The following is a 12,822-nucleotide window of genomic DNA, read 5'->3' on the forward strand; positions in this document are numbered from 1 at the left end:
CTATCCCCTTCAACCTATGCCCGTTTGGCTGAGACTCCCCGCCCGTATTTCGTTTCCCGCATTCTTTGAAGGATTAGGCGGAGTTTATGCAAACGAGGAGAGAATTTCGCGGGCTTGGGCTGATCACGTGGTGTTTTTCGCGCCAAGCCGGCTTAGAGGCAGAAGTGCTGAGCGGACCTTGTGTGTGTGGATAGAGAAGCAGCATGGCGGTGAGTTGGGGCTGTAAAGGCCTCGGGGCGTACTGCTGCCTTCCTAGGACTAGGGGAGGACTTGTTGAACTTGTTCTGTGTTATACTGAGGTTGCATAGGCAGGGGCACCCTAAGTTCCAGCATACCCAACGCAGCAGCTGCATAGGCCTATCTTACCATAAAGGTGTCTTATATCACATATGTCCTCTTCTTGTGTTGTGTTTTGCTGGACAGGCTGTAATAAGTTCTAATAATAATATTTATGTCCATGTTACTCGTTGCAGAATGTGTGCAAGACATCATATTGGGCTTGTGGGGGGAGGGGAAGTGATTGCAGCCAAACCTGGAAGCTGTAATAAGCAAAATAATAAATAGTTAGGCCCCTAGTATGTGAGAAGGTGCATGATGTGTCATGGCTTGTTTCTTGCCTTTATACAGATTAGTTTTATCTTTATGCTGCTTTGTGTGCTCCGTATGGCTGATCAGCCTGTGGGTGTCACCACCATAGGAACTGTAGATGACTGCCATGGCATCTTTCATAGAATATGTTTGCATAATGCACTTTTTTTATTGACTTGGCTCATGATCTGATTTTGCTTCATTAAGGAAATTCACCATTAGGCTCTATTTCTGATCCTAAAGATTCCAGTGCTTTGGCAGTCATTCTCTCTTACAGAGTTTGTCACAGACCTGGGTCAAGTCATTCTCTCTTACAGAGTTTGTCACAGACCTGGTGTAAGTCCCCATGCCAGCAGTTTTGTTTTCACTATTTGCATGCTGGATCCTAGCTGGTAACTTGGTAATAGGCAGAGGGCTGGCACATCTGTCATTAGGGACAATTTTTAGTTGATTCCTGTAATGACAGGCCATGCTTTCCCCTATTAAAGGGTGGAGATTGCAAAATGACAGGTTCTCTTAAAAGAATATTACCCTACTACTCTATTGGAAGTCAGTAAATACCTGTTCCTGGTAGGGTCATGTGATTTCCTATGGGATGTAGTTCTGGCTGGGGCTGCCTATCATGAGGTCCGGACACATGAGGTCCAGACAGTCATGTGATCAAGAAAGCCATTTCCCTATGTAAACTTCAGCATAAAGTGGATCTTCCAATGTTTCTCTAACTTTCTTCTACAGGGGAACCCTTGAAATAACTTTCAGATCTTCAGGGATCCCCTTCTATAATTGCTATATCCAAAGCTCACCGTATATTAGTGGGGTGATCAGTGAGAAGAATTCCTCTTGCATTGCTGGCCTCTGGGAAAAATGTCACCCCTACAGATAGCCAAAATATCATTGGGGTTACTTAAACTGACCTGAGAGCCACAAATTGCTCAAGGAACCCCTAGCAACCTCTGGAGAATCGCCGATCTAAAGGATACTGTTTCCAATATTTATTTTAAAGAAAGTGTTTTATTAAAAATCAGAAGGCTTTTTGTTGACATTATTTTTTAATTTTTATTTCAGGATTCTTCAGAGTCGTACATTATCGCTACCAGCCCCCAAACAGGATCAAGGCGCGGAGATGCATTTACATCCAGTCCTGGACGGGACCTCCCTCCCTTCGAGGACGAGTCAGAAAATCTCCTTGGGGATGAGGGTCTTCCTGTCGAGGAGGAAGATGATGGGGAAGAGCTCATCGGTGATGGAATGGAGAGGTGCGGAGCTTACATTTTATTATCAATGTTGACTGAGAAAAGCGTGTGTTGATGCATCTCTTTATTGCTGCATGGAGGATGATGTGGAATGGCAGAAATTTAAATATCCTGTAAAATTTTCCTGTTTTCTCAAACTTTTTGTGCAAATTTCAGGGATTACCGTCCCATCTCAGAGCTGGACATTTATGAAGCTGAAGGGTTGGATGATGACGAAGATGTTGAAGAAATGACAGCTAGCCAGAGGGAGGCTGCAGAGCAGGCAATGAGGGTGCGAGATCGAGAGACTGGGCGCGATATGGGCCGTATGCGCAGAGGACTCCTCTATGGTAAGTTTTATCCCTTCATTGTCAAAAAAACATAGGGGGGTGTGGGGGATTTGTCATGGCAGTCACCATCCTAAATGGAATCCAGTCAAGGTTAGGATTGTAGTCCATGGACCTCATGAGGAGATGCTAATTCCTACATCTCCAATGGAGGTTCTGTTCTTCTCGGTACACAATTGGTAGCTCTTGAGTCCTGAACCATTAGATTCTGTGTTAATTTAGCCAGCAAAAGAGGGTTTGGAATTTCTTCACCAATGTTAAAGGAGTGGAGAAGAACAGGAAGGGTTGAAATGTTGCAAACAACATCAACCACATAACTTTATTCTTCATCAATAAAAAGCTAATCTAAACCTGGGCTGCCCAACTCCAACTCCAATTTTGAAAAGCCACAGAGGGGCCATTGGTTTTGTAGAAATGTTCCCTGACTCTGCATGGGCCAGGGGATTGGGAGGTGGTGCCCGATTTTGAATGGCCAACACAGCCTAATCAGCTGTGATATTAGAAACTGACAACCACCTGCAGACTTGTATGTGAAATGAGGTTATTTATTTCCTCTTTAGATAGTGACGATGAGGAGGAAGACCGCCCGGCACGTAAAAGGCGGCTTGCTGAGCGAGCCGCAGAGGGGGCTCCTGAGGAAGATGAAGAAATGATTGAAAGCATTGAGAATCTGGAAGACATGAAGGGCTACAGTGTAAGAGAGTGGGTGTCCATGGCGGCCACAAGATTGGAGATCTTCCACCGCTTTAAGAACTTCCTGAGAACCCATGTTGATGAACACGGGCATAACGTCTTTAAAGAGAAAATCAGTGACATGTGCAAAGGTAAGACTTGTTCTGTTAAATCATCCCATTTATGTTGAAATCACCCAGGACTGCCGAATTCTAAAACTTTATCAGGTTTAGGCCAGTTCATATCCATATGATGTTAACACCCCAGATATATAAGCATTTATTTTTCTTATTCTTTTTACAGACAACAAAGAGAGCCTGGTGGTCAACTATGAAGATCTGGCTGCTCGTGAGCACGTGTTGGCCTATTTCCTCCCAGAAGCCCCTGCTGAAATGTTAAAAATCTTTGATGAAGCCGCCAAGGAGGTTGTCTTGGTCATGTACCCAAAGTATGACCGCATTGCCCGTGAGATTCATGTCCGCATTTCCCATCTCCCTCTGGTAGAAGAACTGAGATCTCTAAGGTAGGATCTTGGAATTGTGCACTTATTTCTGTATTTTGTAGAATCACCTAAAATAACCCATTGGTTTCGCACCTCTAACAGGCAGTTGCATCTAAACCAGTTGATCCGGACCAGCGGAGTGGTGACCAGCTGTACTGGTGTCTTGCCACAGCTCAGCATGGTGAAATACAACTGTAACAAGTGTAACTTCATCCTGGGGCCCTTCTTCCAGTCTCAGAACCAGGAGGTGAAGCCGGGATCCTGTCCAGAGTGTCAGTCACTTGGACCCTTCGAAATAAACATGGAGGAGGTTAGTTTTTTTTAATTACTTGAACTTTAAAATTCTGAATTTGGGTCTGATCAAGTTGTAATTGCCTAAGGCATTCTAAAATGGCCAAGACACATAACAGATCTGTGGCGTATCTAAAGTGCAATCTTGGCTTAAAGCAGATTATATTATCAAGTATTAAAGTCGTTTAGGTTTTTAATGGTTTTCTTTTTCTGAGAAACACTTCAAAAGTGGGTTCAAGTGTTTATCCTATGTACCTTTTTACAGACAGTGTACCAGAACTACCAGCGTATAACCATTCAGGAGAGCCCTGGAAAGGTGGCTGCTGGGCGTCTGCCTCGCTCCAAAGATGCTATTCTTCTGGCAGACCTGGTGGACAGCTGCAAACCCGGAGATGAGATAGTAAGTGGCGACCATCTAGTAATCTGTCAGAAAAACATTCCTTGCTTTGGCCTCAATATTGGCATTCCCAGCAGAATTATTGTGTTTATATACCTAAAAAATGTAATAGTCCTGTGTGTGACCATGCAGAGCTATTGGGGGTGACTTGTGCTTTGATCGAAATCTTGCTGTATGTAATAGAGCTAAAGACATAAAAAGTGGAACCTAGAACAAAGTTTGTGTGCTGCACTAAGAATTATCAAATATTTCACGTTAAATTTTTGTCCCTATTGCACATCCCGTTCATTTCGGTAAAACGCTTGTATTGTGTTGACAGGAACTGACTGGAATCTACCACAACAACTATGACGGGTCCCTGAATACAGCTAGCGGATTCCCTGTGTTTGCTACCGTCATCCTTGCCAACCACATCACTAAGAAAGATGACAAAGTCGCAGTAGGAGAACTGACAGATGAAGATGTTAAAGCCATTGTTGCGCTTTCCAAAGACGAACGTATTGGTGAAAGGGTGAGTGCTTTTATCAAAGTATACATTCAATTTTTTTCCACCACATTTGGTGGTGTCAGTTGCTGATCCAATGCTATTCCTTCTGTAGATCTTTGCCAGCATTGCTCCATCTATCTATGGGCATGAGGACATCAAGAGAGGCCTGGCTCTGGCACTGTTTGGAGGAGAAGCAAAGAACCCAGGTGTGTGTGCATGTGTTTTCTTGATTTAAAAGTGAACCCGACACGGAGATCCTATGTAAGCTGCCACTGCTAATAATAATTGCCTGGATGTAAAGATGTTTGTGGCATTCAGACAATTTTAAGGGCATATGACCAGAGCACCAACCAGGCAAGCATAATGTTAGAAGATGCCATGGTCAATCTGATTAGATCTTCAAAAACTTCTTCTAAGCTTGACCATAGCAAACTCCTCATATTTGAGTTCAGTTTCTTATGCTAATAAGGGTTGGTAACTTTTTACAGTGGTTTGAGTTTTTGTGCAACTTTTACTTAGTCTTTTGCTTGTTGCAATTTTTCCTATAGGTGGCAAGCACAAAGTCCGTGGGGACATCAACGTTTTGTTGTGCGGTGACCCAGGAACCGCTAAATCACAGTTTCTGAAGTATGTGGAGAAGGTAGCGAGCAGAGCAGTCTTCACCACCGGGCAGGGAGCTTCCGCTGTAGGTCTGACGGCCTACGTACAGCGCCACCCTGTGTCTAAAGAGTGGACGTTGGAGGCCGGTGCTTTGGTCCTGGCGGACAGAGGCGTGTGCTTAATCGATGAGTTTGACAAGGTTAGTGAGTCTTCCTACCTCCTTCAATATTGATCTAAATCTAAAGTTTTGCTTCAGTTATTCTTGTGTATTAAAATTTAATATCCTGTTAAATACATAGTTATTCAGGAAATAAACATATCCCCGATAAAAGCCCTATAGACAAATTTGGTCCAGACAAAGCCAAATACAATTTGCTGCAACGGGAAATAAATTCCTTCCTGATTCCATGAGGCAATCAGATGTTCCCTGGATCAACAGTCTCTTATCTTTACTTTAAAGCTTTAATCCCCAATTTTATTCTGTGCTTCTAGAAATCATCCGGCTTTTTCTTAAATCAATCTTTAGAACATGCTGAAATTACTTCCTGAGGGAGTCTTCCACCTTTCACAGACAATACTTGGCGAAACAATGTAATCCAAGTTCATCAAAGTATTTTCCTAGCTGGCCATTGGAAACAGAATGTTAACAGGTGGCTGGTGTAGAAGTTCTAATAGTGAATGGTTTGAAATGTGTATGTTGTATATTCACCTGGAGATTTCTCTTGCAGATGAATGATCAGGACAGGACAAGTATCCATGAAGCTATGGAGCAGCAGAGTATCTCCATCTCCAAGGCTGGTATCGTCACATCTTTACAGGCACGCTGCACAGTTATTGCTGCTGCTAACCCTATCGGTAAACCCCCTATTCTCAAGCCTATCACTTTTGAAGCTACACTGATGATTAAAAACCTATACTCAGTTAAACTGTTCCAATCGTTTCAGGTGGTCGTTATGATCCATCGCTGACTTTCTCCGAAAATGTTGATTTGACAGAGCCCATCGTGTCTCGATTTGACATTCTGTGTGTGGTGAGGGACACGGTGGATCCTGTGCAGGTAAGGACTTCATACTTACATTTATTTTGTCTTTTCTTTCACTTTAATGCACGTCAATCAAAACTTCAGCTTCCAGTGCTGTCTTTTGATGAATGCATTTATCATTTCTTGCTTGGTAAAGATTATAGGAAGCATCTGTCAAGTCCAAAATCTTAAACGTCACTGGAAGTTCAGTTGTACTTTATATTTCCTTGCCCAGATAGGTGCAGTTTGCATCCAGTGGTTTAAAAACTTACTGTCCTAGCTTCTCCATCTTATTAGTGCCCCCACTGACTTTTATGGGGCTGTCACCTGAGGCCATAAGTGATCACATAAACGGTTTTCTTCCCAGAATTTTGTTTTAAGCTGAGTGGGAAGAAGCTGTAGGCGAGTGGTGGTCCCTGTATTGTGACCCAACTTTTCAGCAACTACCTGGCCTTTTGGGCGGTCCGCCCAGCTTAAAGGGATTGGGGAGAACACTGATAAAGATCTATGGGTCTATAATGCACAACCGGAACAGGGAAGACTCAATACTGAATGTAAACAGCAGAAATAGTCAGTGACTGAATTTTTGGAGGGGGCAGCAGGTTCTATCAGGTTTATTATGTCTTCATGTCTCTGCTGAAAATTCACCTTTGTCTTCAGGAAAATCCAACATTTTTTAAGTTCACTTGGACAGCATCTAAGCAAAAATCTTCAAATTGGTGAAATGTCCTGATAATGGTTTCCTTACTATTGGAGGTCTCAAGTCTTGCTCCAATATATCTATATAGATATATAATATATATTCCTGATTGGGAGATCTGGATCTTAATTTCTATTTCACTAAATACTAAAAACATAATTGGCTTTATTTGCACTTGAAGTGGACAAAAGTTGATCTACTTTTTATTGATTGTAAGCTATTTGGGGCAGGGTCCTCTCCCCTTCCTGTGTTACTGTCTGTATCTGTCTGTCATTTGCAGCCCCTAATGTACAGCACTGCGTTAATATGTTGGAGCTATATAAATCCTGTTTAATAATAGTGAGCCATAGTTTTCAATGGCCAGCTGATTAGGAATTGCTTTCTGAACGGAATTACAAGCGAGTTGGTCATTGCTGTGTTTGTCATTTATGTTCTAGGATGAAATGTTGGCACGGTTTGTGGTTGGCAGTCATATTAAACATCACCCAAGTAACAAAGATTTGGCTAATGGCGATTTAGAAGAAATGGTTCTACCCAATACATTCGGAGTGGAGCCAATTCCCCAAGAGGTGCTGAAGAAATACATAATCTATGCTAAGGAGAAGGTTCGTCCTAAGCTCAACCAGATGGATCAGGACAAGGTGGCCAGGATGTACAGCGACCTCAGGAAGGAGTCTATGGTGAGCTTCCTGTTCATTTTGTCTACTGGATAAAGAGGCTTTAAGAAAACTATAACATAAAAAATGCAATTGGATCAGTTTTGGGTGTAGTTTTGTTTGTCCTAATACAGTCTGTTTCACAATACATATAAAGACTATCTAGAATGTGATTCCTATAGAGGGAGCACAGTTGTCTCTTCTAAAGGTTTTGAAGGCTGAGCCTATGACATCCCATTCTAATTTGTCACTTTTGTGATGATGGCCTATTGAAGTTCTGTAAAAGATCTTTTTCTTTTTCACATGGATAAGCTGGTATTCCAGTGATATAAGAATAACATTTTAACACAGAAATGAATAAGATAAAAAAAAAAAAAAAAAACATCCCAGTAACTTTGGGTGCACAGGCGCATCGCTTGCTTTGGAGCTGGGCACCCAGAAACACAAAATTTTTTTTTTTTAAGGATGCTTAATATATATTATGCCTCTGACGCTACAGATTCACTTGTAGGCTAAACCAAAAACTGCTTAATATACATTTATCATCCACTGAGAATTTTTTTTTTTTTTTTTTACTAATCATGTCTACAAAATCTATATATTCCTTGTAATTGCCATGCTGTTGCATATTGCTTTTTTACCACTTGATGGTGCTCTATTCCATTTTGAGAATGTTGAGTTTGTTGCTCTCCATGCAAGCAGTGATACTTTTGACAATTGAGCGTCATTTAGCGATTGCATCCACTAGGTAGCGCTCTTCATTTCTGCTGAAGTACTACATGGGAATCTTAAATTTTTCTATATGGAGTTCTCTTCCAATTATTTCATTATTGGTGTTACTCTACTGTTATGGTACATGGTCCCTGTTTGATTTGTTTCAGTTTCTTCTCTTTTTTTTTTTTTTTGAGGCTTTAAGAGGTCCCAACAACCTGCTGTTACCAAGTACAATTGACTTGCTTTAATTTTATTGTAATTTTTTTTTCTCTTCCAACAGGCCACTGGCAGTATTCCCATCACTGTGCGACACATCGAATCCATGATCCGTATGGCGGAAGCACACGCTCGCATACACCTGCGAGATTATGTTGTGGAGGACGATGTCAATATGGCGATCAGAGTTATGCTGGAGAGCTTCATCGACACCCAAAAGTTTAGCGTCATGAGGAGCATGCGCAAGGTAAGTCCATCACTACATTCTTTCCATTGTAAATATGGCTGATCTGGAATGTCATCGAATGGGAGATTTACGCACCAGCCTTATTCTACTTCTCCCAGCATTGTTTGATGACTTTTTATTTTCTTTTGTTTTAAAAAAGATATCTGCAGATCTGGCGAAGGTTCTTCATCCCATATAGCTGCTGCTTACCCCACATTACATGGGCAATGTCAACCAGATGCTCCCTTAGTTGGGAAGGTGCCTATGTGTGTTCAGAACCAAAGCACTGTAGTTGGGCTGATGTAGAAAAATGTCAGTTCCCTTTAATTACCTTGATTGCATACCAAGCCGCTTCGTTATGCAGTCATGACTTGCAAGGTCTGGATTTGGCATTTGTATCTTTAGCGACAATGTTTTTGCTTTTGTATAGCGGTAATGGTTAGAGCTCATCAGAAATTTGGGTTTTACATTGGGGACACTCGGCTATACTTCCTGCCCTGGAGCCACAACAAGAAGTGAGAAATCCTTTTAATGTTTGGAAATCCTTCTTTAGTTGCTTCTGCTTTAAGTGTCCCAACCTCTTGTTCCAGGGACACCTTGACAAGTTGACTAATCCCACCAGGGCATACCTTCATGGCAATATAAATGTGATGGGTTATAACCTCCTCTGCTGAAAACCTGACTTTGCAAGGTGTCTGTCAAATGAATAAATCCCAGAACTGGGTGTGCACAATTCCAGATTCCTTTACATTGCAAATAACAAATTTAAATATATATTTGACTTTCTGAAGCCAAGTACTCCTAAGCTTTTGGCACTTTGCAAAAAAACTGCAATATATATATATATATATATATATATATATATATATATATATATATGACTTTTGTATTTTTCTCTTCTTATTAGACCTTTGCCCGGTACCTGGCATTCAGAAGAGACAACAATGAATTGCTACTTTTTATACTGAAACAGCTGGTGGCAGAACAGGTGACATACCAGAGGAACCGTTACGGTGCTCAGCAAGATACCATCGAAGTGTCTGAAAAAGATCTTGTGGAAAAGGTAAGCTGAGAGAACATGAAGTCATTCATAACTTGTTGCTCAAATATCAGATTTTGTGTTTGCATGTCTGTCCTCTTGCTATATTGACCTCCAGCGGAGGTAGAAGTGACACCATTCAGAATTGCAGGAATGGTAAATAATTTCTAGTGGTCAAGAGGATAAACTGTAAGCTAGAAAGGCTTGTGTCTTTCAGCAATGGTTTAGCCTACAGGAAGATGGAGGCATTTGCATTTATATGCGTTGACCAATGGCTTGAATGGTGCATCATTTTTGTGCTGGTCAGTAAAGATAAGAACCAGTTATGGGTACCACTATTGCCATTTAATAAACATCAGTCGATGGCAAATCTGTGCCATGGGGGGGGGGGGTCTTCAGATCTTGATATTTTTATGGCACCTTAGCAATAAAAAATTTAATGTGAACAGATTTTAAAACGTAAACACTTTTTGCATTTGTCACAAAATCTAAATGACGCATGAAATTCACCATCTAATCAAAACTGTATCTTTAGCATGATACCAGCATGGAAAGGTTACAGCTGAATGTCTGAGTGAGTTGTTCCGCTGAGCCGGCACATTAGTTGAGATAATGGCCCCTATAATAACTTTTCCTGACCTGTGAAGCCTCTTGTGGTTCCTTATGAGTCACTGCTGTAATCTGCTTGTAAGCTTTTTAACTTTTTTTTTTCCCACTAATAAATTATCACATCTCATTTTCAGGCCCGGCAGATTAACATACACAACCTTTCAGCCTTTTATGACAGCGAGTTGTTCAAGATGAACAGATTCACACACGACGTGAAAAAGAAACTCATCGTACAGCAGTTCTGAGCCCTTTGGTCTATGGAAAAAGAAGGAATACATGGACAATTGACTGGTCATCCATTTCTTTGCTGTAGACTGTTTCTTGACCATTCGTCTGCTTGACCAGTGAATGAACTGAAAGGAAATTGTGGGCTACAGCTGGCAGTGGTCATACAGGACTCTTTTGCACTGACCCAAGACTAGTGTGCCCAAAGCCTTTATGCCATATTTGATGGCAGTTTGGAAAGCCTTGTATGCTTTTCCTCGAGTTTTCTAGTGCCAAGCTTAGTTCTCTACCTTTTCTATGGTAGCTCACCTGCATGATGAGCTTGGAGCTAAAAATTGTTATATATTGAAGTTGTTACTCTTTTTGGAGCATCCACGTGCCCTGGAAGATGGGCATTTGCAGGTGGTTTAATTCATAAGATATAAACTCTGTGCTTTTTTGTATATTTGATGTAGGAATGGTTTATTGTATTTTTCAAGTGAAATACAAGCAATTTTCATATAAATTGTGTTTCTTGGTTCTTTTGACCACCTGAATGTTGCAGCCTAACAAATGCAAGTGGATGGTGGTGCTCATGGCACAAGTACAGTATAGCAGTCTAAAAAAGTGCTAATATATGTTAAAAAAAAAAATGGGACATGCTTCAATTTATTAACCTGTTACTCCTGCAATATGGTTCCTTTGTGTGTTGGTCGCAGCATTAGGGTAAGTTCAAGCACAGCATTTAAGTGGTAGAATTATTCTGTAAGCACCTGACCTGTGCTAACCCAACCCCAAACCTAGCCTATGCTTGGCTAATCCAGGGCTTGGTAAGTGAAGGCATTATTAAGTTGTATTTAAAAAGCCCTGAAGAAGACCGGTAGGTGAGTTTGAAAAGATGGGTTTTGAGTGCTCTTTTTAATGGGTAGAAAGTAGAAGCAAGATGAATAGGATGAGGAAGACCATTCCAGAGAGTTGGGGCAGCTCTAGAAAAGTCTTAGAGGTCTTGGAGGAGGTTATGAGAGCGGAAGTCATTAGTAGGTCAATGGAGGAGCGGAGAGAGCAGCTGGGGGGTATTTTTCTATCAGGTCACAAATGTAAATGGGACAAGAACTGTAGAGGCATTTGAAGGCAAAGCACAGAAGCTTGAATTTGATATTCAGGTGAAATGGAAGCCAATGAAGAGAACTACAAAGGGAGGCAGCAGAAGAGCGGTGGGAAGCCTGTGTATCGGGTAGGTGGGAAGGATGGATGAGTCTAGCTGCAGCATTCATAATAGATTGTAGAGGAGAAAATCGGGTTAGTGGAATACCAGAGAGGAGGAGGAGGTTACAGTAGTCCAGACGAGAGCTAAGAGCGTGTACAAGGAGTTTGGCGGTCTCTGACAGGTAGGGGTGAATTTTGGAGTAGTTACACAGGTGAAAAAGGGTGGATCTGGAAGTGTTTTGAACGTGGAGGATGAACGTGTTTTATAAAATGGTTGAATGTGACTCTGTACTATCTTGGGCATCTGGGAGTAATATACAATATTACATGTTCATCAAAACTTGTACCACATTCCTAATTAGGTAAACAAAATGTAATGGAACTTAATGGTCATCATGGAGCCTTCTACATGGCCTCCAATATCTTTCAGTCAAATACTTAACATGTTTTCGCTTGGCTAGTACTTGAGAATCTGAGACCGTGGGGGATCCTGGAATGTCAGGCTTTGTACCCCTAGTCATGTGGTGGCGGACCAGAAACCATGGTTATAGGTGCAATGCAAACAATCAAGGGTGGTTAGTTGAATATTTATTGTGCCTCCTAGCAATCCTCACTGCACCTACATCTGTCTTGTCATTGCCATTCCATATTCTTGTCCACACAATCACTGGTCCCCATGTTCTAATAATGGATATTACATTTGCCAACCCCAATTAAAACAGAAAAAATTCAAAGGAATACAAAATACAGGGATTTTATAGGCAAGTGTCAAATGTGTATATTTGGCATACCTAAAGAAGTATGTGCACAAAATCACAACAAATTTAGGATACGTGTTAAATACAAAAGATAGTGTATAGCATAAAACCCAATTCACGTTTCGGCATCCCCTGAGGATTGATCCACAAGGGGCTCATGTGCTATTAACTAAAGATTCAGTTGTCTGACTAATAAAATGATATGTTTTGAAAGTCTCTTGCCTGATCCGTTTCGCCAGTTGGCTTCATCAAGGGATGAGTAGAGACTGTCAGAGCAGCTGCATAGTAACATGAAAAATGTATCAAAGAAAAGTTGCGTTGAGGCCATATCCACCCTCTTACCATGCCAGCACCTAT

At 41.4% G+C, this 12,822-nt stretch overlaps 1 protein-coding gene across 1 annotated transcript; it reads left to right on the plus strand.

Moving 5' to 3' along the window:
• On the plus strand, positions 1–11,027 carry MCM2 (minichromosome maintenance complex component 2). The gene is made up of 16 exons (XM_072420541.1): positions 1–209; positions 1,654–1,844; positions 1,998–2,170; positions 2,728–2,991; positions 3,143–3,362; positions 3,444–3,651; positions 3,898–4,032; positions 4,349–4,540; positions 4,629–4,722; positions 5,065–5,315; positions 5,845–5,971; positions 6,061–6,173; positions 7,275–7,517; positions 8,488–8,670; positions 9,557–9,712; positions 10,432–11,027. The coding sequence occupies exons 1-16, from the start codon at positions 204–206 to the stop codon at positions 10,540–10,542; spliced, it is 2,667 nt and encodes an 888-aa protein (XP_072276642.1). The 5' UTR covers positions 1–203; the 3' UTR covers positions 10,543–11,027.
• The last annotated feature ends 1,795 nt before the right edge of the window (positions 11,028–12,822 follow it).

Source organism: Pyxicephalus adspersus, chromosome 8 (genome assembly GCF_032062135.1).
Source record: "Pyxicephalus adspersus chromosome 8, UCB_Pads_2.0, whole genome shotgun sequence".
NCBI classification, from domain to species: Eukaryota; Metazoa; Chordata; class Amphibia; order Anura; family Pyxicephalidae; genus Pyxicephalus; species Pyxicephalus adspersus.

Excerpts from the sequence above, each read along its gene's own strand:
- MCM2 (XM_072420541.1), top strand. Across the intron at positions 5,972-6,060 it reads TGCTGCTGCTAACCCTATCG|GTGGTCGTTATGATCCATCG; the intron begins GTAAACCCCCTA and ends CAATCGTTTCAG. Across the intron at positions 7,518-8,487 it reads ACCTCAGGAAGGAGTCTATG|GCCACTGGCAGTATTCCCAT; the intron begins GTGAGCTTCCTG and ends CTCTTCCAACAG.